Consider the following 24,669-nt stretch of genomic DNA (forward strand, 5'->3'; position numbering starts at 1 on the left):
ATACTGTCAGTTAGCACTGTGCAATAAAATATCTACTCAGTCAGAGTGAGAGAGGAACATGGAGTTGGGGATGCTCATCTGTGGACCTGGTTGAGGTGGCCAGAGGGAACGTAAAAATAATGCCAGAGGAAACTAATTTGAGGAGCAAATAGTAGAAATTGTGAGGATGTAAAATGATGCCATTTTTAGTTTGACAAACACTTGCACAACATAAAATAGTGATAAGAGCATTAAAGTTCTCTACAGGTTTATTTGTCATAGTGTTAATGGATTAATTGTCAGACATTATTTTGGTAGTTGATGTTGAAATATAATCAAGTACTTTACTTGTTTAATTTATCTTGAATAATTCAGATTTTGAAAGAAGAACGGCAAACTACATAAAAAAAAAAAAAAAAGGCTTAATCCCCAACAAACACTATGATTGCGTGCATATAAATGTTTGTTTTCTCATTTGATGGCAAGTTTAGTTGTTTCTTTTGACGTTCACCGAAGGATTTAATCTTTACTAATTTTTACTGTTAACAGTTGTATGAAAATAATTTTAATCACATTAAAATTTGGACAATCATTACAAACGGATATCCTTATATCTGACTGAGGACAGTTTAAACAAACAGAACCTGCAAAACGTACGCCTATGCATTTCTTCTTGTTTAGCCTAAATGACAATAACTTTTCTCACTGGTTCAAATGTTTGTTTTTTAATGAATTTTCTGAATACTTAGGTCCTGCTCCTCCTCCTCATCCTCCTTCACTCACTAGCTATGAGTACCCAAGTTTGCCCATAACCAAGAACAGGCAGCAGGTAAGATATACTGTCCTTATACAGCTTCCAAACAGACACAGAGACTAATGCTTTTCTAGGACGCTGTCATTCTCCTGAAAGTCTTCTTTTGGTCTTTGTAGTTTCACTAAAATTGTCATCATGTCCTCAGGACTGAAGAGCACTTACTATGTTTGCTCAAGTAGAGCATAAAGCTATTTTTATGTAGCAGCTAACTTCAAATCTAACAGCTGTGTGCTGACTAATAGAAGGTGAATTATTTCAGCTCATGCTGTCACTTTCTTAATTCAGATTAAAATATCTCATTTAATTATCATAAATCAGGTTAGCACATCCATCTGGTCTACAGTTTCATACCTTATTGTTTTTTTTTAATTATATTTTATTCCAGTAATATTATGCAGTGTCCCCTTTTTATTGTGCACATGTTGTAGTTGTGCTTGTGTTTTTGTTTGCCTACAGCTGATTTCCCTTATAGAAAACAACTCAGTTGTGATCATTCGAGGAGCCACAGGCAGCGGCAAGACTACCCAGGTGCCACAATACATCCTGGACCATTACATTGAGAAAAATGGCGCATGCAACATTGTGGTCACCCAGCCACGCAAAATTGGAGCTACCAGTATTGCTCGTTGGGTTGCTACACAGCGAAAGTGCACCCTGGGTAGTCTGGTTGGATATCAGGTTTGTGCATTATTTAGTGGGAATTTCTTAAACATGTATATGGAAATCTTCCCATCTAATTTTGTAAGTTTACCTCAATCAGCTCAAACTACCTCCACTCACTATCTTAAAATAGCTGGAGGACATTAAAAAGAAATGGCATATAACCATCACAGTTTTCATTTTATTTTCCACCAATTGAACCTCCCTTTTTTGTGTTTATGGCAACATAACTTTAGATGACATAACTACTGCACTCTCTGAATTTTGATAAGCCTTTACCAAAATACCATGATGATGATTGAATAAAACAAACAGAAAAAGGTTTTTAAATAGTAAATGATAATTATTTGTGTGATTGTCAGCTAAAATGTCATGATAGCGACAGCCCAGAGTACCCGTAGATACTCATCAATTGTTCACAAAAGGGCAAGCTTTGTGTTATTTTTCTCTCTCATATATTTATTTTTTTATTACGAGGTATTTGCTTGTGTTTGTTAACAAGCTATTGAGTGCTTTGTTGCTAGGATGACTGGCTGTGTTGTGCAGAGCTCTGAAGCAGTGTGTCTAATAACTGTAGTCTCCTCTGCTTAGCGCAGACTTCTGGAGTTGAAGATGATGTCACTGACAGTAGGAGAAATGATAAACAAGCAGTGTTAGGATATGCCATTCTGAGGTTATGCAACATAACCTTCACATTTTATCCTAATTTTCATACTTCAGGAACATTTATGGAGGTCTTTGTCATATAATATATAATTTTTTTCTCCCTTCAATCAGTGAATGCAAGACATGTTGTACAGTTTGCAAACTTGAACATATTTTACTCGAGTCAGATATAGAAAAGTTTGAATAATTCAAATATCTTTTCCAAATATTAAACATAAATATTTTCGTTGGCATTTTTTTAAAGCAATGGAGAAAAATGAAATCTTTACACTACTGCAGAGCCTCTGAACAGGGAAGACTATTTCTTTGCAAGTGAATTTAATTTACAAAAAAAAAGATAAAACTGAACCAGATTTTAAATGTTCAATTTTCTCTACAACCAAGTGAGTAAAAAGCAATTAAAAAGTTGTCGCCAGAATTTGATGAGAGTTTCATGCAATGATCTTAAAGTGAATTTAAAGAGCCCCAAGAAGCAAAACAAAATGGACATCTCTCAAATACAGATTTTATGTACATGCGTGTATTACAGAGGATGGATACAAATCTAGCCATTTGTATTACAGGTTGGGCTGGAGAAGATGGCTACTGAGCACACCCGTCTAATCTACATGACTACAGGAGTGCTCCTGCAAAAACTGGTTTCAGCCAAGTGCCTCACAGAATACTCCCACATTTTTGTAGACGTAAAACATAAACATGACCTACGTTCACACCTACGTTTTCTCTGTTACCTGTTTGCTCGCGATGGAAATTGTAAAGATATGTTGTTTGATCAGATCTATTTTATCTGACATGTTTGGATATTGTAAATCCTCATTTAATCAAACAGCATCTGATTGTGTGTGAAAGATACAGATTTAATTCAAGTTTGTCAAATGTTTTTTTTTATACGTTTTGTGTGTCTTTTAGCTCTGGTTAGGTCAATATCTTTTGCTGCTGCAGGTACTCAATAAGTCTCAAGCGTGTGTCCACACGTTGGGATGAAAGGTTTTAGTTTGTTCATTGTTCTGTTTTTTCCTTGTCAGAACATTTTTACATGGTGCTTGGGGCATTTCATCCTACTGCACTGTCAAAAACTGTTTCCACCCACAATAGTGTTGATTACACAGCTCACAAGATGCTTGGACTGCTTTTTTTTTTCTTTTAATGAAAAAAACACAACGCTTACCAATAGCGTTTAGTGTCATTGGGGGCACAGTCAGTGGTGAGTGGTCCCTCGAAAAGTGGGTGTACTCTAAATTTTTTGCCCTTGTTTAACAAACCAAAAAACCCCAGAAAAACACTGTTTAATAAAAAGTGACATATAAGACTACTCTATTTTTTTTTTTTTTACCCCTAAAATCCATCAGGATATTGGTTCATTATAAGTAAGTAAGTAAGTAAGTAAATTTAATTTATATAGCACCTTTCACAGACAGAAGTCACAAAGTGCTTCACAAAAAAGCAAAATACAAAAATAAAATACATATAAAAAGATACAACAAAAACACTGTATATAAAAATAGACACAGAAACTGCTGGTCATAACACCCCTAATCTACACAGCTGGGTATGCCTGCCGAAACAAGAAGGTTTTAAGATTGCACTTAAACACATCAACAGACTCAAGCGAATGTAGGGAGGGTGGAAGATCATTCCAGAGCCTCGGCCTGAAAAGATCGGTCTCCTCGGGTCCTAAAACGAGAACGAGGGACCATGAGTAAGTTTTGATCCAACGATCTCAACCTCCGCATGGGGGTATATGGACACAACAAGACTTTTAAGTAGGAGGGGGCCTGGCCATGCAAGGCTCTAAAAGTGAGCACCAGGATTTTGAAATTCACACGAAAAGAGACAGGGAGCCAATGGAGAGTTTTCAGAATTGGCGTGATATGAGCCCTTCGGTTGCATCGAGTCAGCAACCGCGCAGCAGAATTTTGGACCTGCTGCAGACGAGACAACTCTTTTTTGTTTAGACAAGAAAACAAACCGTTACAATAGTCTAAACGAGAAGACACAAAGGCGTGGATAATCATCTCGAGCTCACCTTTGGATACCATTGTTCTAAGTTTAGAGATTTTCCTCAGCTGAAAGAAACAATTTCGAGTGAGCTGCTTTGAGTGATGCTGTAATGACATTTCCTTGTCAAAAATTTACAAGACAAGCCGTGAACACTCAAATACTGTTTGATCCCTGGAATAGCTTCATCAGGGGCGATCACACACACCTCAGTTTTTTCTGAATTAAGTTGAAGGGAATTTGCGCCAAGCCATTGTTTAATTTGCACTAGACAGTTCATTAAAGAGTTCAGTTTCTGAATCTCCGAAGCCTTAAAAGAACAGTACAGTTGAATGTCATCAGCAAATAAATGGTAGGAAACATCATCAAACTCCTGAATAATCTTTCCTAAAGGGAGGACATAGAGCAAAAACAAAATCGGACCCAAAACAGAGCCCTGTGGTACTCCACACAGAAGATCAGCAGAGTCACATAGAATATGGTTAGCTGAGACACTAAAACTCCTGTCTGATAAATAAGATGAGAACCATGCTAGGACAGAGCCAGACAGTCCGACCAAGTCATGTAGTCTTGTTAGCAAAATCTGATGATCGACAGTATCAAATGCCGAGGAGAGATCTAACAAGACAAGTACCGTGCATTTCCCAGAATCTGCATTATCACATAATTTCTGCTTTTCAGTTTCAGGGAGGAAGAGTCATGAAATAACTAAACTAATACTGGCACACAGACTGAGACAGGCTCATAGACTTATATACATCTTTGTTATGCCTATGTTCAGGATAAAGTTAACGCAGCTGATGACTAACTGCACCAGTGTAGCATCAGTTATCTTAGCTGAACTGGTGGGCGACGTAGGTACATGTGTAGGGATGTTTGTAATTGTTAAAGCAACATCACAGGGGGGTTTAGAAGTTGAGAAGTGGGTATACTCAATGCTGACTGAAAAAGAAGTGGGTATACTCTGTATACCTGCGTATACCCTGGACTACACCACTGGACACAGGGAAAGTTTCTTTTGATATGATTGATGGTCTGCAACACATCTTTGATTTTTTTCAGCAGCTCTATTCAATGATGTTCAGCCTAAAGTGATTGGAGCTATGCTTTCAGGTGCTACGCTGTGTGAGGCGAAGCCCCTGAAAGAAAACATGAGGTGTGCTGCTTTTCCTCTGGGCTCTTTGTACTCGTATAGGGACCACTTTCAGCACATGTTAGCTTAGAGTATTGTCCTTAAAAGGCCATTTATGCTAGATGCTAAAGACAGATATGGTGTAATTCATCGTCTTCTGGGTCCCTTAATTTGGTCTGTTATCGGGGGGGGCCTGCATATGCACCCCTGGCGGAGCAAACAGAGAAGTACCACCAGAAACCGTGGGGGCAATGTTGAGCAATATCAGTAACTTGCATAAAGACCAAAGCAGAAGGAGCTGTGATGTATTTAATGGCCACACAGAACACTGCTGTCTCCTGCCCTGCCTGTTTTTATGCTGCTTTCTGATTATGATTATTGTCATGATCTCCTCCGTCCCTGCCACATTTGTTATTGTCTGAAACTGACTTTGAAACACTGAGCTCTGCACCACTCTGATGGATGTATTGGCTGGCAACCATGCCAACATAATGGATACATTAAACCATGAAGATTTGTTAACCAAGTTTAAAATTATTCTGCATCTTTATGATGCGTCACTGTCACAGCAATAAATATTCTTGCCACAACAAAAAGAGAAAAAGAAACACAAAAGAAGAAAAAAACAGAAAAAGATGGATGCAAACTGTAACTATGCCAAATGCAGCCTTTTAACAACTTTGCCTTCACCCAGGTTCATGAGCGCACAGAAGAAATGGACTTTCTACTGTTGGTTTTGAGAAAACTGCTTCATTCCAACTCTCGTTATGTCAAGGTAATTGCTCCATCAAAGAGGACCTGTTCTTTGTCTTCTTTGTGCTTCACTTGTACTGTTATTTATCAGAACTCGATTTTTTTGCCAGATAATCCTCATGTCGGCAACCATCAACTGCAGACAGTTTGCGGAGTATTTTGGCACTCCCATACGTGGTAAAATGTAACCTGCTTATGTGTTTGAAGTGGAGGGGGCACCTTATGCCATTGAGGAGTTTTACTTGGATGACCTTCACAACCTGCTTCCATACAGGGTAAGAAATGAAACAGTGATCATTGCTGGTTTTCTTAGCTTTGAAGCCCAACAGGTATTGTGTAAAATGTGTTTCTTTACCAGATTGACTCGCCACATCCAGATGATCCTTACATTCCTTCTGAGATGTACAGTCTTGCCACTAGTCTCATCCAGAGATTTGACGAGATTGAGGGCAAGGGTTCAAGGTGAGGCTAACACATTTATGCATCCTCACACTATTGTTCACTTAAACCTGCAGATAAGTAAACACAGAAGTGTCAACTGTTGGTTTACATATGTTTACATGTGTCTTCGAGTAGCAAGGCAGAGACAGAGCGTGGGATGGCTTCTTCAGAACGAGGCAGTGTTTTGGTTTTCCTTCCTGGTATATACGAGATAGGCTACATGCAGGACGCCTTGGCCAAGCTGGTTCACACACGGTGAGCTGCTGAATTTATCTTTGTTAGATATTGGCAACATCTAACTCTTATTTTAACAGGAAAAAGCACATTGTTACATAGAGTGTTAAGAGGTGGACACCTTTAAAAAAAAAAAAATCTTGTTGGTATCGTGTCATATTTAATAGACTACAATATTGACATTTAGCTCAACAATGATTCTGCCTCTGTGATTCAGATTGCAAGTTTATCCTCTTCACTCATCAGTAACTTTGGAGGAGCAGAATGGTGTGTTCTTGCCTCCTGTTCCTGGTTACAGGAAGGTAAATAAGGACGGCATGCATATTCTGACTTGTGTAGTCAATTCCCCACATCACTGATGATTGCCTTGCCATCACAGGTGATCCTCTCCACAAACATTGCAGAGAGTTCAGTGACAGTTCCAGATGTCAAATATGGTGAGACTTTTCGTCACATACTTACTGTTTAATAAGGTGTTCTTTTGTAAAAATCTTTATTTGTGTTGGTGCTTTTCCCCCTTCTTTCACAGTGATCGACTTCTGTTTGGTTCGTCACTTGGTCTGTGATCCAGACACTAATTATCAGTCTCTGCATCTGTCCTGGGCGTCCAAAACCAACTGCAACCAGCGCAGAGGTGGAATGACTGCAACAAGAACTTTAAACTGCAACATGTAAAAATCTTTTCCCTCCTGTCCTTTCACACTTCATATATTTCCTGTCAGGTAGGGCAGGTCGAGTATCCAAGGGATACTGTTACTGTCTTGTGACCAAAGAATTCTGGAGGAATGAGATCCCAGACTACATGATTCCTGAAATGCTGGTAAGGAAGTCCTGATGATGAATATCTTTGTAGGCTTTTAATGTTTTTCAAAACCTGCCTTTAACACTCAAGTCCGAGCTGTTATTCTGTCTCCTTAGCTTGCTCCTCTGTCCACAATAATGCTGAAGGTGAAGCTACTCGACATGGGAGATCCCCGCTCTATCCTCTCCACAGCACTCTCACCTCCCAACATCAGTGACATCGTTAGGACTGTGCTTCAACTCAAAGAGGCCAGTAAATTAGTCCCGATTGATGTTTCTTTTTGGACAGAGTCATAATTGTCCATCAGGTGTAGCTGGATAAGTGGCTGTGTTGATGATATTGTTGCAGAGTGTTACCATAGTCAGTGTTGGCATAGTCTGGCTCTCTGGGTGAATAATAAAATAACATTATGTAAGACATAATCAACATCTCTATATATAGTTTTTATGTCTGTTGTTTAAATTGATAATACAGAAGCTAGTACCTAAGTATAGAGCTTGATGTACTGACTATAGCTCTGTGTTTATTATTATTTAGTTGGGTGCTCTGTCTGTTAGAAATGACGGCAGAGGACAGAACGATGATGGCGAGCTGACATTCCTGGGCACAGTGCTGGCCCACTTGCCTGTGGATGTGTATCTGGGGAAACTGATTGTCCTGGGCCACGTGTTTGGCTGCCTAGATGAATGTCTTATAATAGGTAAGTCTGTCATTATGTTGTAGAACTGGATCCTCTGCACTTCTTGCTCACTTGTTTATATTTATAAAGACAGTACAGTTGAAATATAGTTATTAAATATGTTCTGTAAGGTCTCTTTGCGATACACTTTCTCTCCTCAGCTGCTTCACAGTCACTAAAGAGCTTCTTTGCCATTCCATCCATGCAGCAGCTTGCAGGGCACAGGTGAGTCACATCCAGAAGGTGCACCAAATACATAAACTTACAATGTGTGCCTCTGTACTGTGTGTAGTGATTAAAATGTCTCTACCATAGGCTCTACTGATTCTATACTGTTTATGATATTATTTCAGAAGCAAGCTGGCTTTTGCTCGTGACACACAAAGTGATTCTATAGCTTTGGTCAATGCATTCAAGGTGATGCTAAGTCAGAAACTATTTCTGGTATCCCAGTGTGTTTTTTGGTTTTAAAACCATCCCCTCTCATTTCTTTCTGTTAGGCATGGTACTCATCCAAACAGAAAGGACAACTGAGACAACCAAAGGTAAAAACAGGAAGGAAATATTGTTTTACATTAATAAATTACACACATTTAGTTTCAGACACCCTTAAAAGATTTTTTAAAAGAAGAATTGACGAATAAAAATCCATGTATCAGATTTTGTTTTTTCTGTAATATGAGTGGACAGAAAAAACAGAACGATAAGGAGGCATGTCTTTATAAAAAAGATTGCTCCGAGCAGCCCTCGGGCTTCTAGCTAAAAATGGGGAGATTAGCATAAAATACACTGCAAAAGCAAACCTGTTCTTAGCACTTACATATTTTTATTTATTTATTTTTTACAACATTATTATCTAATTAATAATTTGGTGGTTAACAAAAAACAGTTGGCAAAACTCTTTTATTTGGAAGACAAGACAATTGAAAGACAGACTATCCACCCATGACTGATTCAGCAAATAAACACAATAGAACACTATCTGAGGAATGGAGGAAAAGAAAGTAAGTGACAACAGGAGTCAACATCAGATGGACTTTGACTGGCTGGAAAAAGGTCAGAGAAGAGACATTGAAGGAAATATGTGGAATTTACTGGGATGCATCAAAGTACAAAAACCTCCAAAAGTTCAGTAGTACCACTTTAAGATGGAAACAACAGTAACATTATTTAATTTATATGGATTGTAGTGGATGAATGAAATAATAGACAGTTTTGTAAACTGAAGCTCTAAGTAATGTCTAGAAAAAGGTATTAAACTGCATTTTAATTCAAAGCAGTAGAAAAAGAAAAAAGTAGCCTTGGGTAAATGATAGAGAACTAAAGGTCAAGTACCATTTTAGGTATCCACAACAAGTAACAGTACGTTATACTCTTTAACTGTTTTCACCCTCACACTTCATTAATAGGCATTAACATCTGACAGTAAGCCCGGGTGGGATCAGCCGGTAGCAACTTTGCTGATTTCATCTTGAGTTTGGTCATGGAGCCAAGGCAATCATCTTCTGCTTTGTCTACACCCGTTAATGCTTTTGGAAGGGTGGGGGGCCTGTGGCAGCACCCTCTCATTTGCTATGTTTCCATGGGAGTTTTAATTCCTAATAAAACTCCCTAATAAAAGTTAATTCCGCTTTAAACTGATGAAAAACGACCATTTAGACACTTATTTCTAATGCAAATTTCTATTTGGAATTAAACTTAATTACGACGTAAGTGGCTGGTTTATTTGCACTTTAATTTTGAACTATTTCATTCCTCTGTCATGTAAACCTTAATTCTGCTTGAAGTTAATTCCAGTTGTTCTGCGCATGCTTGTTACCTTGTCCTGTCCCGATGACGCGCGTTGTTTTGCTTCCCGTGTTTGGTGGTCTACCTTTTATCTCCTTCTCACTGGCTGCAAAAAGTGAAGTATTATGCTCATGTTGAGCTGGTACTTGAAAATTCTAATAAAAATCACAGCAAAACTGGTACCCATTATGTAGTTTTTACAAGTTACGACTGAAAAGAGTAGAAGCAGGGAGTGAACTTTATTTCCGGCATACGTCATGCACCCTCTGTCTAATCAGAGCCCTTCCCAACTCACCGCTCTAAAGAGGAATTAAGTCATGACGTGTTTGATGTAAGCCTCCATTCTGAATTATTATTCTCATGTAAACTTGTAGGAAAATACGTTAATCCATCAGTCTTTTACCGCTTATCTGGGATCAGGTCGCGGGGGCAGCAGCCTAAGCAGGGAAGCCCAGACTTCACTCTCCCCAGCCAACTTTGCGGGGGGGATCCCAAGGCGTTTCAAGGCCAGCCGAGAGATATAATCCCTCCAGCGTGTCCTGGGTGTCCCCTGGGGTCTCCTCCTGGAGGGACGTGCCTGGAACACATCACTAGGGAGGCGTCCAAGAGGCATCCTGACTAGATGCCTGAGCCACCTCAACTGGTTCCTCTCGATGTGGAGGAGCATTGGCTCTGCTCTGAACCCCTCCTGGATGACTGAGCTTCTCACCCTATCTATAAGAAAAAGCCTGGCCACCCTGCGGAGGAAACTAATTTCAGCCACCTGTATACGAGATCTTGTTCTTTCGGTCATGAGCCACAGCTTGACCATAGGCGAAGGTAGGAACATAGATCGAATGGTAAAATGAGAGCTTTGCCTTCTGGGTCCGTTCCTTCTTCACCTCGACATACCACCTCGCATTACTGCAAACGCCGCACCGATCCGCCTGTCAGTGTCACGCTCCATCCTTCCCTCACTCGTGAGCAAGACCCCAAGATATTTAAACTCCTCCACTTGAGGCGGGACCTGACTCCCGACCCGGAGAGGGCAATCCACCCTATTCCGCATGAGGACCATGGTCTCAGATTTGGAGGTGCCGATCCTCATCTCAGCCGCTTCACACTCTGCTGCAAAATCGCTCAAGCGAGAACTGAAGCAAAAAACCAGAGACCCAATCCTGAGGCCACCTAACCGGATCCTCTCAACACCTCGACTGCGCCTAGAAATTCTGTCCATATTAGTTATGAACAGAATTGGTGATAAAGGGCAGCCTTGGCGGAGTCCAACCCTCACTGGAAACGAATCCGACTTACTGCCGGCAATGCGGACCAATGTCGTCCAGGGACCAAACAGCTCATACAACGGGGTCCGGTACCTCATACTCCCGGAGTACCCCCCACAGGAGCCCTGGTCAAAAGCCTTCTCCAAGTCCACAAAGCACATGTAGACTGGTTGGGCAAACTCCCCATGTCCCCTCCAGGACCCCAAAGAGGGTATAGAGCTGGTCCACTGTTCTGTGACAAGGACAAAAACCACACTGCTCCTCCTCAATCCAAGATTCGACTACCCGACAGACCCTGCTCTTCAGGACCCCTGAATAGACCTTACCAGGAGGTAGAGTAGTGTGATTCCTCTGTAATTGGAACACACCCTCCAGTCCCCCTTCTTAAATAGGGGGACCACCACCCTAGTCTGCCAGTCCAGAGGCACTAACCCGATGTCCACGCGATGCTACAGTTTTCTGTCAGCCAGAGCATCTTTAAGTAACTCCAGGCCAATCTCAGGAGGTCTTCAAAGTAGTCCTTCCACCGACTCACAACGTCCTGAGTTAAGGTCAGCAGCTCCCCATCTCAACTGTACACAGTATTGACAGAGCACTGCTTCCCCCTCCTGAGTCGGCGGATGGTGGACCAGAATCACCTCGAAGCCATTTGCAAGTCTTTCTCCAATTCGCTGAACTCCTCCTATGCCTGAGTTTTTGCCTTGGTGACAGCTGAAGTCGCATGCCGCTTAGCCTGTCGGTACCCATCAGCTGCCTCCAGAGTCCCACAGGCCAAGAAGGCCCGATAGGACTCCTTCAGCAATATGTTAGTTCCGAATTATTTAATTCCAAATGATCAATTCCAAATTAAAAAACATCATGTAACCATGGCCATTGAGAAGAGTGAACTCTGCATGCTTTTGTGTTAGTCTACACAACTATTCAATAACACCAGAAAAAAATCGCTGGATGGGTCTGAAGACTCGCTAATTATAGTTGTAAAGTAGCTAAGTTGTTAGCCGAGCTTGGACGGTGCATCAGCGTAATCGGTGAACGAGAAAATCATGCACTGACCAACATTTTGTGTTGTTGAATGCAATTTGTGATTAAACACATTAGTCTTTTTAACACGTAAATCTTTTGTAGTCACTTATTGTATTTATGTTAAAGCCCAACCTCTAATTTTGATCATTCTTCCGGGTTATTTAGTTCTTTACAGATTTGTAGAAACATACCAATCCCCCTTTCAGAATTATTTATGAGAAAAACCTCCGAAAATAAATCAAAACACAATGTCTATAGTATTTTAAAATGAAAGAAAAGCTGTTGTAATCCAGCAGGAACAACCAATTCTTTTTTTATATTTAAGGTCCGGAATTAGGGCTGGGCGATATGACCTTTTAGTAATATCCCAATATTTTTATGGCATGTAATCAGTAAGATGATTTTGTGTCTACATTAAAACGTAATTGTTCATAATGCATTAAGATATGCTGATTTTAAACATTCATGCCAAAAGGATGAAATTGTAACTAAGCAAATTGATCAAAACCATATTCATTGAACAGTTAAAGCAGCGGCAGAAACATGTAATTTTAAATTTGTGGTACTACCTTTTGTTGCAAAACTTTTCCAACATACTTTGCAGATGACAGTTGTTTGGTCAACATCCTCTCTCTGGTATCCAAACCACTGCCAGATGTTGAATCCTGTATTATTTTTCTTCAGAACAAATTCTTCCTCCTCCATTTTTTGTAACTCATGCTGCTACTGCTACCGGAGTTCTCTGCTAGAAAAGCTGCTACACGTTGCCTCTCATGATGTAGCACGTAGCTCACGTTATGTACGTAACTAGGTGCGCTTACTTTAACTCTGTGCAAAGCGGTGCAGAGAGTCGAGGAGGAGGGAGAAAATCCCCCCCACAGCTAAAAACAACTGCGTAACAGGCTACTCGAATATGACGAATATAGACATTTTCTATATCCCACAGGGGGACTAGCCACGATATCTCGAGTATATTCGATATATCGCCCAGCCCTATCCGGAATGTGTTAAAAGGGAAGGAGGATGTATCTAAATTATCTGCAAACAGATTGTGGTCTGCAGTTTCTGCTCAGATGGCTCATTTCTGCTGAAGATTGTTTAATCTGGCTGGAACGTCTTCATATATTTTTTTAGAAGAACTTAATTTCAATTTGAAGATCCTACAAATTTATGCACATTTGCAAAATCATGGCTAATGCTGTGCTGTGATTTAGCCTGTCATGATCAACAAGCTGCAACATGTAAGCGGAACAACCCAAGCTGGAGATTACCATGTTTTCCTTCTCCTTGTTTTATGAGTCGCATTCTCATGTAGGATTACAGCCTTTTAGCGACTAGACTTTTCCAGAACTTTTTTGTCAGATAGAGATTGATTGACGAGAAGTTACTTTTCTGTGGGTTAATCTCTTCAGTTTCCACCTTGTCTGCTGGAAAGCTTCAGGCGTTTCAATTGGGCACCATATTCTCTTCCCTTCTTAGTTCTATAACGTTTTACAATGGAGACCTGGAAACTTTTGTTGTGCATAAATTTCAAGTTGAACTCTTGTTTTTAATGTTTCCAGACTAAAATATATCCAAATTGGTGACATGCTGAAGTAGCAAAGGCAGCTCATTTCTCATCAGACTTGTCATTGCAGGTGTGCATTGACATTGTGTGTGATCTAGAAATTGAGAGTAAAAAGAAAAAAAGATTAATGTAATGAACACAATAAATCTCACCCTTAGTTTACACACATAAAAATAATTCTGTTCCTTTCAACTTTCTGCCAAATGTCAAGTTTCTTGTCATTTCTATTTTCTCTCAGGATGAGCTGGACTGGGGAAAAGAGAACTTCATTCAGATCAAGAGGATCAGAGAGGTACAGAAATGATGCAGTGTTTTGTCACACAAGTTTCACTGTATTGAAGTGGCTGTCATATTTAGAGGTTGGTTATTTATAGCTTATTATCAAACTTGTGAACATATTTACATAAGATTGTGTTAAAGCGGCCTTTTTGGCTTAATTGTTTTTCAAGTGCATACATGCAGTTTGAACATCGCATAAATCTGACTTTACATTTTTAATTCCAGGTTGCAGAGCTTTATGAGGACCTAAAGAAGCGCGTGTCTAAATTCAACATGCATGTTGCAGAGGACACTCAGTTTGTTGACTACACCAGCACACACAGGCAGAAGTTCATTCTTCAGGTTTGTTGTTGCTGAACAGTGAGTGGTTTCTCAGGTCCCATATGTCACAGTGTGTGCTCCTCTGCTCGGTTCTTAGAATGAATAATTTTGCTAATGTGTTCCCATAAAAATCCTTTGATCAAAAAATGATCCTATGTTATAGGTGGTGATTGCTGGTGCCTACTACCCGAACTACTTTGTCCAGGGGGAAATAGACGACTTCCTCGCATCAAAAGGGCTGTGTGGCTTCAACCCACGAACAACTGTGGAGGTAATTAACAGTAGTTTTTGGAAAAATATTTCTAGGAAACAGAACTGAATCTTTTAAACAGGCAGAACACATGGTTTTACCAATTGATTCTTAAAAAATATATATCATTCAAAATTTAGTCTGGTTATTTTTTGTGAATGGAACTATATTTGCATGTTCACCTGTACCGTGTTAAATATTACCTCTACAATGTACTACCCCTAGTACTACCCCAACAATGTTAGTACCCCCAGTACTGCCTCTAGAATGTTGACCCATAGATGGATGTTAAATGGTCCATGGCATGTATTCTTTTTTATGTTTTCTGCTTATCTGAAGTCTGAGTTGTCCTTAATCACTCCAAGCAAATAATTGTTTAAAAAAAAACAGATATTTGGCCACAATCACATCTTAGTTTTCAAGTTTTTTGTCGTACATATCAGTTAGAGCGTGAGACTATTTCAAAAGCAGAATGTTTTGCATGAAATGAAACAACCTCCAGATTATTAATAGGACGAAATGGCTTTTGAATGTGTATGGTCAGGAATGGAGGAAGCAAGAAGCTAGCATGAGCTGTAGAATATGTTAGATGGGGATGTCCAGGTTAGTGCGTGCTCCCCATGTCGAATGTGCAGGCACCTGACAATTGTTGCCTTGACTGGGTCCTAGCTTCAGATTGGTCTGAACACTAATGGCTGCTTGCTGAGTCCAGGAAGTGGTTGCTAGCCAATGTTAGCCCCAGCTAGCTTCAATCATGCACTAGCTTTTCATGTCAAAGTACATGATATATAAACAGTGTAACAACTAAGGGAGCTAACATAACTTTGTGTTTACACAGAACCATGCAGAATTATAGTTTTAGCTTTGATACATATTGGGTTGGGATAAATTGTAATGAAACCCTCTTAATGTTTTGTTGTTTTCAGGTGAGGAACCTCCCCCCATACAGTTTCCTGTATTACAAACAGCCACAGTCTCTGTTCCGCCTCTGTGGTCAAGTCAAAACCATTTTCTTTGAGAGCTCCAGGTAACATGGGGCATTGTGGCAACGTGGGCATCCTCACCCTTTTTTTTTTTTTTTTCCTGTTATGAACATTTAGATTGCTTTTTTGTCTTATCTTTTTGTGTTGCTTTGTGGACTCACTCAGAGCCTACGTGGAGTTCTCCAGGACATCCCAGGACTCAGGGGTTTTACCAGAAGTACAGCTTGCTCTCCGCTTGGCCCAGCAAAGCTCACAAATGGAGCTCTCAGTCTATCCCATTGAACAAATCGAAGCCAGTGCTGGAAGAGGACTCAAAACCCATTTGAAATATGCACGGTACGGCTCGGTTCACATACTCAAAGTGCCAGGTGTAGTTACTCTGATATTTGAATTAAATCGATTCATGTATGAATTAAATCCATAAATTAGTTTAACATGGAGCTGAAAAAGGATCATTTTATCAATGAATATTTTGCCGTGTGTGTTTTTGGAAAAATAAACCTCTAAAGTCCTGCCGTGGTCAGTTCCCTGCAGTGACGCTTGATTTAATGTGACATCTTAGCACTCTGCATGACTCTTGCCAGCATTCACTGGACTCACAGAGAGGAGGTATTAGGCAGACATAGTACCAGTTTCCTCCCATCTCCCTCTGGAAGTTGGGATGACATGAAATGGTGCATTAACTGACTGACTGTTGTTGCTCGTTACTAAGTGATATATCTGCCTGCATCAAACATTAGACTGTTGGCATGTTTTAATAACTAAAAATGCATTTTAATAAGATTATTTAGTTCAGTTGTTTCATTCCACACTCGAACTACATATTAATGAGCACATATTTATAAAGATTTATTTTTATCTGTTTTAAAATCTGACATAATTGTAACATCTTGTTAATATTAATCTAGTTTTACTCATTCTAAAATGTTATAGCAGAAAAAGTGTTAAAGTGTTCACTGTAACAATAAAGGTCAGGTCTGTGTGTGCCAGGATTGGGTGGTATGACGTCAAATCAGTGTCACCATTAATTGAGCAAGTTACCTTGATGACGAATAATTGGTGAATATTTTAGTATAATTTTATTTTTGGCTAACTAAAACTTTTCATTGCAAATTTTTTATATATGGTCATTTACCTACATACACAGTATACATATATATATATATATATATATATATATATATATATATATATATATATATATATATATATATATATATATATATATATATATATATATATATATATATAAATATATATATATACATACATATATGTATACTGTGTATGTAGGCTCTGAGTGTATCCAGCCTTAGTGTTTTCTGCCTTTTTGGCAGGCTGAATGCTGACATCCAAAGCCAGTCTGTCTGCCCGGTGGAAGTGTTAGGCAGCATTGACCCAAACAAGTTGCCTCCCAATCGCTTGTTTGTTGTGAACATCACAGAGGTCAGTTTGCTTTATTGATTGGTTTGACAGAACTTACCTCATTTAAAGAAATGATAAAAAGCAACAATTGATATTTCTGACATCTGACTATTTCGCGAAAATGGGATTTTATTTATTTATTTTAACTCTGATATAGGTGATGGAGGTTGGTCACTTCTGGGGTTTCCCAACAGATGAAGTCAGCTTGAAAAAGCAGCGCCATCTTACAGCCGAGATTAACATGCGTACACTGTGTCCTGTAACTGTGTCACTCTACCCAAACCTGTTGTGTCTGGCACCATACTCAGAGGCCACTGAGCAGAACTTGTACTACCGAGCCAAGATCACGCACTTGCGTGGGAATTCAGTGGAGGTGACTATTACTTGAACACTACAGTGCTCTTGGGTTTGATGTATCCATTTTGATTTCGCTCATCTTCACTTCCCTACTGATTTTCAGCACACTCTCAATGCTTTTACTTGTACTTGTTTTCAGTGCAGATAATGCATCAGTATAAAGGTTCTAAGACTATAATTGCGTTTGATTTACTTTTTGTCTGCAGTTCGGCACCAAACATTGCAACCCATCCAATTGTCACTAAGTTGCACGGGCTAACATTGTACTGCGTTTGACCTTCGTATGGTTCATGTCATTACAGGTCTTCTTTTTAGACTTTGGCAATAGAGCTGTTGTTCCCAGCAGCTCCTTGAGAGAGCTACCATCCGACCTGCTGTCTCAGCCTTTCCAGGTAGCAATACGATTGTTCACGCGATCTGTCAGAAATGTGCATTTTAACTTTTAAGACATGGCAACACACAAAGGTCTACTTGTGACTTCAGGCTCAGGAGTTCCAAATCGCTTTCCTGCGTCCTTCAGCCCAGTCGATCATCTTGGGGAATCAGTGGAGCAGCCGTGCCCGCAACCGCTTTGTCACACTGGTGAAGGATCAGTTACTGATGGTGTCTCTGTACTCCATCCTCTATGGTGTCATGCGAGTGGAGCTGCTCATGAGCACAGAGTCAGCAACTGTCAGTGTGCTGGACATATTAGTGGAGGAGGGACATGCTGTGAAGGCAGAAGAAAACTTTGATTCTAAGGTAAAACAAAAAGCAGACGTAGTTTCCCCAACAAAATATGTTAAGCAGTGTGAATCATCCTTCATATTATTGTTGAATCAAGAAATCATTATGAGTCTTATTACTTTAATTCTATACATGTGTATTGTTTTTGGTTTTTTGGTTTTTATTTTAGTTTGACTAACTCACTATCAGGGATTTTTTTTTTTCTTTTTTAGCAAAACCATGAAGGCCTCATGTCTTTGTACAAGGACACAGAGAAAGGAACATATCTACCCAGTTCTGGCAGCAGCTCCTGGAAAGAGCGCAAGAAAGAAGACAAGAAAGTTGTCGACGATCTGCTTGCATACTTTTCCAAGAGCCCACAGTCCTTTTCCAGAACAAAGGTGAGAGACGGTACTGGCTGAATATTTGATGGAATTAGTCAGAGAGGAAAACTTCAAGAAATGCAATAGATGCAATAAACTTTATGAATGCAGCACCATTAAAAATACAGTTTAACTTCTTCTGTAAATGTGAAAATTTGCTAACAAGAACAATAAACACTGAGATATAGTTTAGATGCTTGACTATAAGTTGAATTTGTTGTTGATTCTTTGTCCAGAAGATGGAGCCATTTCAGTGGCTCAGTTCATACTTGGTGCCCATTCAGAGACACACCCATTCATTCTGAAAATTAGTCTGGTCACCACGTCTCTGAATGACAATAATCAGAGAATGCAAGGAATCCTTGTGCTGTCTGACTGCCTTTCATTGCTTCCCTCTGACACTTCAGGTCCGTCTGCATGGACCAACAAGTCCTCATAAAATAAACTTCCAAAGCTTGAACCAGAAGACCTTCTACAAGTAAGCATTGCATTCACACAGCAAAATAATGTTGAACCATCCTGCTGTTGCTGGTGGAGTGTCCTCCTGCAGGACGGTGTTTCTAGATCAGACCAGCATCAACTTCTTGGCCCTAAACAAAAACCCTCATTACAAGCATCAGAGGATGCTGGTGGCCAGACATGTGTCTGTCAACTCTACAGGTACCAGATAAATAAAATTTCACCGTTCAAACTGCATCCATCCATCCATCCATCCATCTTCTGCCGCTTATCCGGGGTCGGGTCGCGGGGGCAGCAGCCTAAGCAGGGAAGCCCAGACTTCCCTCTCCCCAGCCACATTTGCCAACTCTGCGGGGGGGATCCCGAGGCGTTCCCAGGCCAGCCGAGAGATATAATCCCTCCAGCGTGTCCTGGGTCTTCCCCGGGGTCTCCTCCCAGAGGGACGTGCCTGGAACACCTCACCAGGGAGGCGTCCAGGAGGCATCCTGACCAGATGCCCGAGCCACCTCAACTGGTTCCTCTTGATGCGGAGGAGCAGCGGCTCTACTCTGAGCCCCTCCCGGATGATCGAGCTCCTCACCCTATCTCTAAGGGTGAGCCCGGCCACCCTGCGGAGGAAACCCATTTCAGCCGCCTGTATACAAGATCTCGTTCTTTCGGTCACGACCCACAGCTCATGACCATAGGTGAGGGTAGGAACGTAGATCGACTGGTAAATCGAGAGCTTCGCCTTCATGCTCAGCTCCTTCTTCACCACGACAGACTGGCGCAGAGCCCGCATTACTGCAGACGCCGCACTGATCCGTCTGTCGATCTCGCGCTCCATCCTTCCCTCACTCGTGAACAAGACCCCGAGATATTTAAACTCCTCCACTTGAGGCAGGACCTCACTCCCGACCCGGAGAGGGCAATCCACCCTATTCCGGCTGAGGACCATGGTCTCAGATTTGGAGGTGCTGATTCTCATCCCAGCCGCTTCACACTTGCTCAAGCGAGAGCTGGAGATCACGACCAGATGAAGCCAACAGGACCACGTCATCCGCAAAAAGCAGGGACCCAATCCTGAGGCCACCAAGTCGGATCCCCTCAACACCTCGGCTGCGCCTAGAAATTCTGTCCATATAAGTTATTAACAGAATCGGTGATAAAGGGCAGCCTTGGCGGAGTCCAACCCTCACCGGAAACGAATCCGACTTACTACCGGCAATGCGGACCAAGCTCTGACACCTGTCGTAGAGGGACCGGACAGCCGGTACAAGGGGGTCCAGTACCCCATACTCCCGGAGTACCCCCCACAGAAGCCCCCGGGGGACACGGTCGAATGCCTTCTCCAGGTCCACAAAACACATGTAGACTGGTTGGGCAAACTCCCATGCCCCCTCCAGGACCCCAAAGAGGGTATAGAGCTGGTCCACTGTTCCGCGACCAGGACGAAAACCACACTGCTCCTCCTCAATCCGGGATTCGACTATCCGGCGGACCCTCCTCTCCAGGACCCCTGAATAGACCTTACCAGGGAGGCTGAGGAGTGTGATTCCCCTGTAATTGGAACACACCCTCCGGTCCCCCTTCTTAAAAAGGGGGACCATCACCCCAGTCTGCCAATCTAGCGGTACTGCCCCCGATGTCCACGCAATGCTGCAGAGGCGTGTCAGCCAGGACAGCCCCACAGCATCCAGAGCCTTAAGGAACTCCGGGCGGATCTCATCCATCCCCGGGGCCTTGCCGCCAAGGAGCTTTTTGACCACCTCAGCGACTTCAGCCCCAGAGATAGGAGAGTCCACCCCTGAGTCCACCAGCTCCGCTTCCTCATCGGAAGACGTGTTGGTAGGATTGAGGAGGTCTTCGAAGTATTCCTTCCACCGACCCACTAAGTCCCGAGTTGAGGTCAGCAGCTCCCCACCTCCACTGTACACAGTATTGATGGAGCACTGCTTCCCCCTCCTGAGCCGCCGGATGGTGGACCAGAATCTCCTCGAAGCCGTCCGGAAGTCTTTCTCCATGGCCTCGCCGAACTCCTCCCATGCCCAAGTTTTTGTCTCGGCAACAGCCGAGGCTGCATGCCGCTTAGCCCGCCGGTACCCATCAGCTGCCTCCAGAGACCCACAGGCCAAGAAGGCCCGATAGGACTCCTTCTTCAGCTTGACGGCATCCCTCACTGCTGGTGTCCACCAATGAGTCCTGGGATTACCGCCACGACAGGCACCAACGACCTTACAGCCACAGCTCCGGCTGGCCGCCTCAGCAATAGAGGCACGGAACACAGCCCATTCGGACTCAATGTCCCCCGCCTCACTCGGGACATGTTCGAAGCTCTGCTGAAGGTGGGAGTTGAAGCTCGCTCTGACAGGGGACTCAGCCAGACGTTCCCAGCAGACCCTCACAACACGTTTGGGCCTGCCAGATCTGACCGGCTTCGTCCCCCACCATCTGAGCCAACTCACCACCAGGTGGTGATCAGTTGACAGCTCCGCCCCCTCTTCACCCGAGTGTCCAAGGCATGTGGCCGCAGGTCCGACGATACGACTACAAAATCGATCATCGAACTGCGGCCCAAGGAATCCTGATGCCAGGTGTACATATGGACACTCTTATGTTAGAACATGGTGTTCGTTATGGACAATCCATGACGAGCACAGAAGTCCAATAACAAAACACCATTTGGGTTCAGAGGGGGGGGGGGAGGAGACCATGCCTCCCAATCACTCCCCTCCAGGTCTCACTGTCATTGCCCACGTGAGCATTGAAGTCCCCCAGCAGAACAATGGAGTCCCCAGAAGGAGCACCCTCCAGCACTCCCTCCAAGGACTCCAGAAAGGGTGGGTCCTCTGAACTGCTGTTCGGCGCATAAGCACAGACAACAGTCAGGACCCGTCCCCCCACCCGGAGGCGGAGGGAAACTACCCTTTCATCCACCGGGGTAAACCCCAATGTGCAGGCACCAAGCTGGGGGCTGATGAGAATGCCCACACCTGCTCGGCGCCTCCCACCATGAGCAACTCCAGAGTGGAAGAAAGTCCAGCCCCTTTCGAGGGTACTGGTTCCAGAGCCCAAGCCATGAGTTGAGGTGAGTCCAACTATATCTAGCCAGAACCGCTCAACCTCGCGCACAAGCTCAGGCTCCTTCCCCACCAGAGAGGTGACGTTCCACGTCCCTAGAGCCAGCTTCTGCAGCCGGGGATCGGACCGCCAGCTCACATTGCACCCAACCCCTACGGCTCCTCCCGCAGATGGTGAGCCCACGGGAGGTGGGGCCCATGTAACCCTTTCGGGCTGAGCCCGACCGGGCCCCATGGGCGAAGGCCCGGCCACCAGACGCTCGCTCTCGTACCCCACCTCCAGGCCTGGCTCCAGAGGGGGGTCCCAGTAACCCGCGTCCGGGCAAGGGAACATTCATGCCCAGGTTGGTCGTCATCATAGAGGTCGATGAGCCGTGCTTGGTCTGGTCCCTCCCCTAGACACCTGTTTGCCATGGGTGACTCTACCAGGGGCATAAAGCCCCCGACAACATAGCTGCTAGGATCTTCGGGACGCACAAACCCCTCCACCACGATAAGGTGACAGCTCGGGGAGGGGGTGACGTTCAAACTACATTAAATCAATATTTATATGTTATGTGTACCATTCATAATATAGTTTAGATGAGATATATTATTCCTTAATTTTTTATTTTTTGCAGGTCAATGCATACAGTTGAGAGATACCTCCATCATGCCAGACATCCCTAGACTGCCTGCACTTGTGACAATGCTTTTCACCCCCATAATGGAGTTGCGGTTCGTAAGATGCACAACAGTGTTGCACATAATTGTTTTAACGTGCAGCAACTTTTTTATTTTTCCTTGACATACACTCATTTTAACAAGCTTGCTTGTCTGTTTTTACCCACCCAGACTCGATAGTCTGATATGGTTGCTATTAGAAATAAAGGCTGGTTTTAATGAAGATTTAAGTTTACAGGTTTTTAATTGACATATTTGTCAATGATTTTAGTTCTTTTTTTCATCTATTCTACAGTCATTTAGCAGACGCTTTTATCCAAAGTGACTTACATTACATACCACAATAGGCACATCAGGGGGCAAAGTAGGGTTCAGTATCTTGCTCAAGGACACTTCGGCACATAGTCAGAGGGAAGCCTGAAATCGAACTCCCAACTTCCCAATTACAAGCCGACTGCTCTTCCTCCTGAGCTACGGCCACTCACCAGTTGATTTTTGTTTTTAAAATGTTGCTTCACACATTTATTTATGTTCCCTTAGGACTAACGAAGAACGGACGTGCTACACCGGGGCCTTTTGTGGCTTAGGCTTCAACAATGAAACACAAGAAGCTATCCTTGCTGAGCATGACATTGACTTGGCGTTCGACATCAAGTTTGATGTTGAAGACATCACCGAGGTAACATCTGCCGATGCAGGAAGACAAATGTTTTCAGTGACCCAAGCTCTGGTCAGGTGCAGCATATCTAGTTTATCTTCTGGTTATTTTGCTTAACCTACTGTGATGAGGGAAACCTTGCTTAGTGACAGTATAAGACTGGTTATAAATCCAAATTCTTCATCTTTAGAAATGTGTGCATTCATGTTAAACACACACATTCATTTAAGTTGGCATCACATGACCAATCATTAGTTATTGCAAACTGAACAGCAACACAATGCCAAGTGATAATAGAATAGAATAGAATAACACGGCGCTGCAGCCAAGGCAGTAAGGAAAACAGAATGAAATAATGGAAATGCTGATTGAGGAATGTCAGTATCATTGCATTATTAAGTCTAAAAACTTTTGATTTGATCTTTGATCAAAATAATTCAGTGAACAAGTTTCCTTGATGCACATGAGAAAGTTTCCGTCACATGGATCCCAGCTGTTTTAAATCCCTTTTGCAAATGAACTAAAAAAGCATATTTTTATGTCATCCTGGTGGGAGACAGAAAATGATTGTTGTTTAGTCATTTTTAGTTTTTGAGACACTTTGAGATGTATGTTTACATGAATGTTTAGTATCATGTGATGTAATTTGGTACATGCTCAAACAATGTATGGGCAAACGGGAAGGAAAGCATCAACAGAGTCAGTAACTATTACTATTATTGTTATTGTTGCCACCCCAGAAAGTGGTGCTTTATCAGAAGTTAATCTCTCATCAACAAAGTAAAACCTGTCACTGAAAATCTGAAGTTGAATCTATTTCTTCTTTGTAGCAATATTTGGTTCTGTCTTTTCACACTTTTTAGATTAATGCTTTGCAAGTGGCCGTAAACCAGCTGCTGTGCAAAGGGCCCAGCAGCACTCTGCATCTGGGGCCTGACAAGATCGCTCGCCTGCAGGAAGACTGCCAGGACCGTCTCATAAGGTCATACACATAAATACACAGAATTGTGTAAAAAAAAAAACCTGACTTTTCTCTTTTTGAGAAACTGGGAAAGTGGCACCAGGTAGGGTAGTTTCATGCATCTTCAGTAATCTAGAGAACTTTTCATATGACCAATTTGGCCTGTTTTAGCTCAGAGGGTTTGAAAATATCACTTGGATATGCAGGTTGATCCTTCTCTGAGGATGGACATCGCAGAACCAGGAGGTGGAAAAACCAGAGGTGTTTTCTTTCAGCTGCATCCGATCATTCTGCTCAACAGCTAAAAAGACATTCTACTTGTTTCAGTAGTGTTGAACTGGTACTTATGTAGCAGAAGTAGTTACTTT

At 42.3% G+C, this 24,669-nt stretch overlaps 1 protein-coding gene across 1 annotated transcript; it reads left to right on the forward strand.

The window, feature by feature from the left end:
- Window positions 1-58: 58 nt before the first annotated feature.
- tdrd9 (tudor domain containing 9) lies at window positions 59-24,606 on the forward strand (the record flags this gene model as incomplete). Its single annotated transcript, XM_079261594.1, is given in 36 exon segments — window positions 59-89; window positions 729-808; window positions 1,250-1,471; window positions 2,683-2,802; window positions 5,944-6,024; window positions 6,113-6,187; window positions 6,191-6,277; window positions 6,361-6,464; window positions 6,579-6,698; window positions 6,895-6,979; window positions 7,057-7,114; window positions 7,207-7,311; window positions 7,400-7,497; window positions 7,596-7,727; window positions 8,017-8,179; window positions 8,320-8,383; window positions 8,512-8,575; window positions 8,659-8,703; window positions 14,037-14,090; window positions 14,303-14,419; window positions 14,562-14,669; window positions 15,575-15,675; window positions 15,797-15,967; window positions 16,969-17,077; window positions 17,214-17,429; window positions 17,716-17,805; window positions 17,897-18,154; window positions 18,352-18,519; window positions 18,909-18,979; window positions 19,052-19,161; window positions 22,640-22,736; window positions 23,223-23,361; window positions 24,204-24,332; window positions 24,334-24,367; window positions 24,370-24,404; window positions 24,508-24,606. Coding segments are annotated over 36 exon segments (3,840 nt in total).
- Window positions 24,607-24,669: the final 63 nt, after the last annotated feature.

This window comes from Telmatherina bonti (genome assembly GCF_933228915.1).
Source record: "Telmatherina bonti genome assembly, chromosome: 22".
In the NCBI taxonomy this organism is placed as follows: domain Eukaryota; kingdom Metazoa; phylum Chordata; class Actinopteri; order Atheriniformes; family Telmatherinidae; genus Telmatherina; species Telmatherina bonti.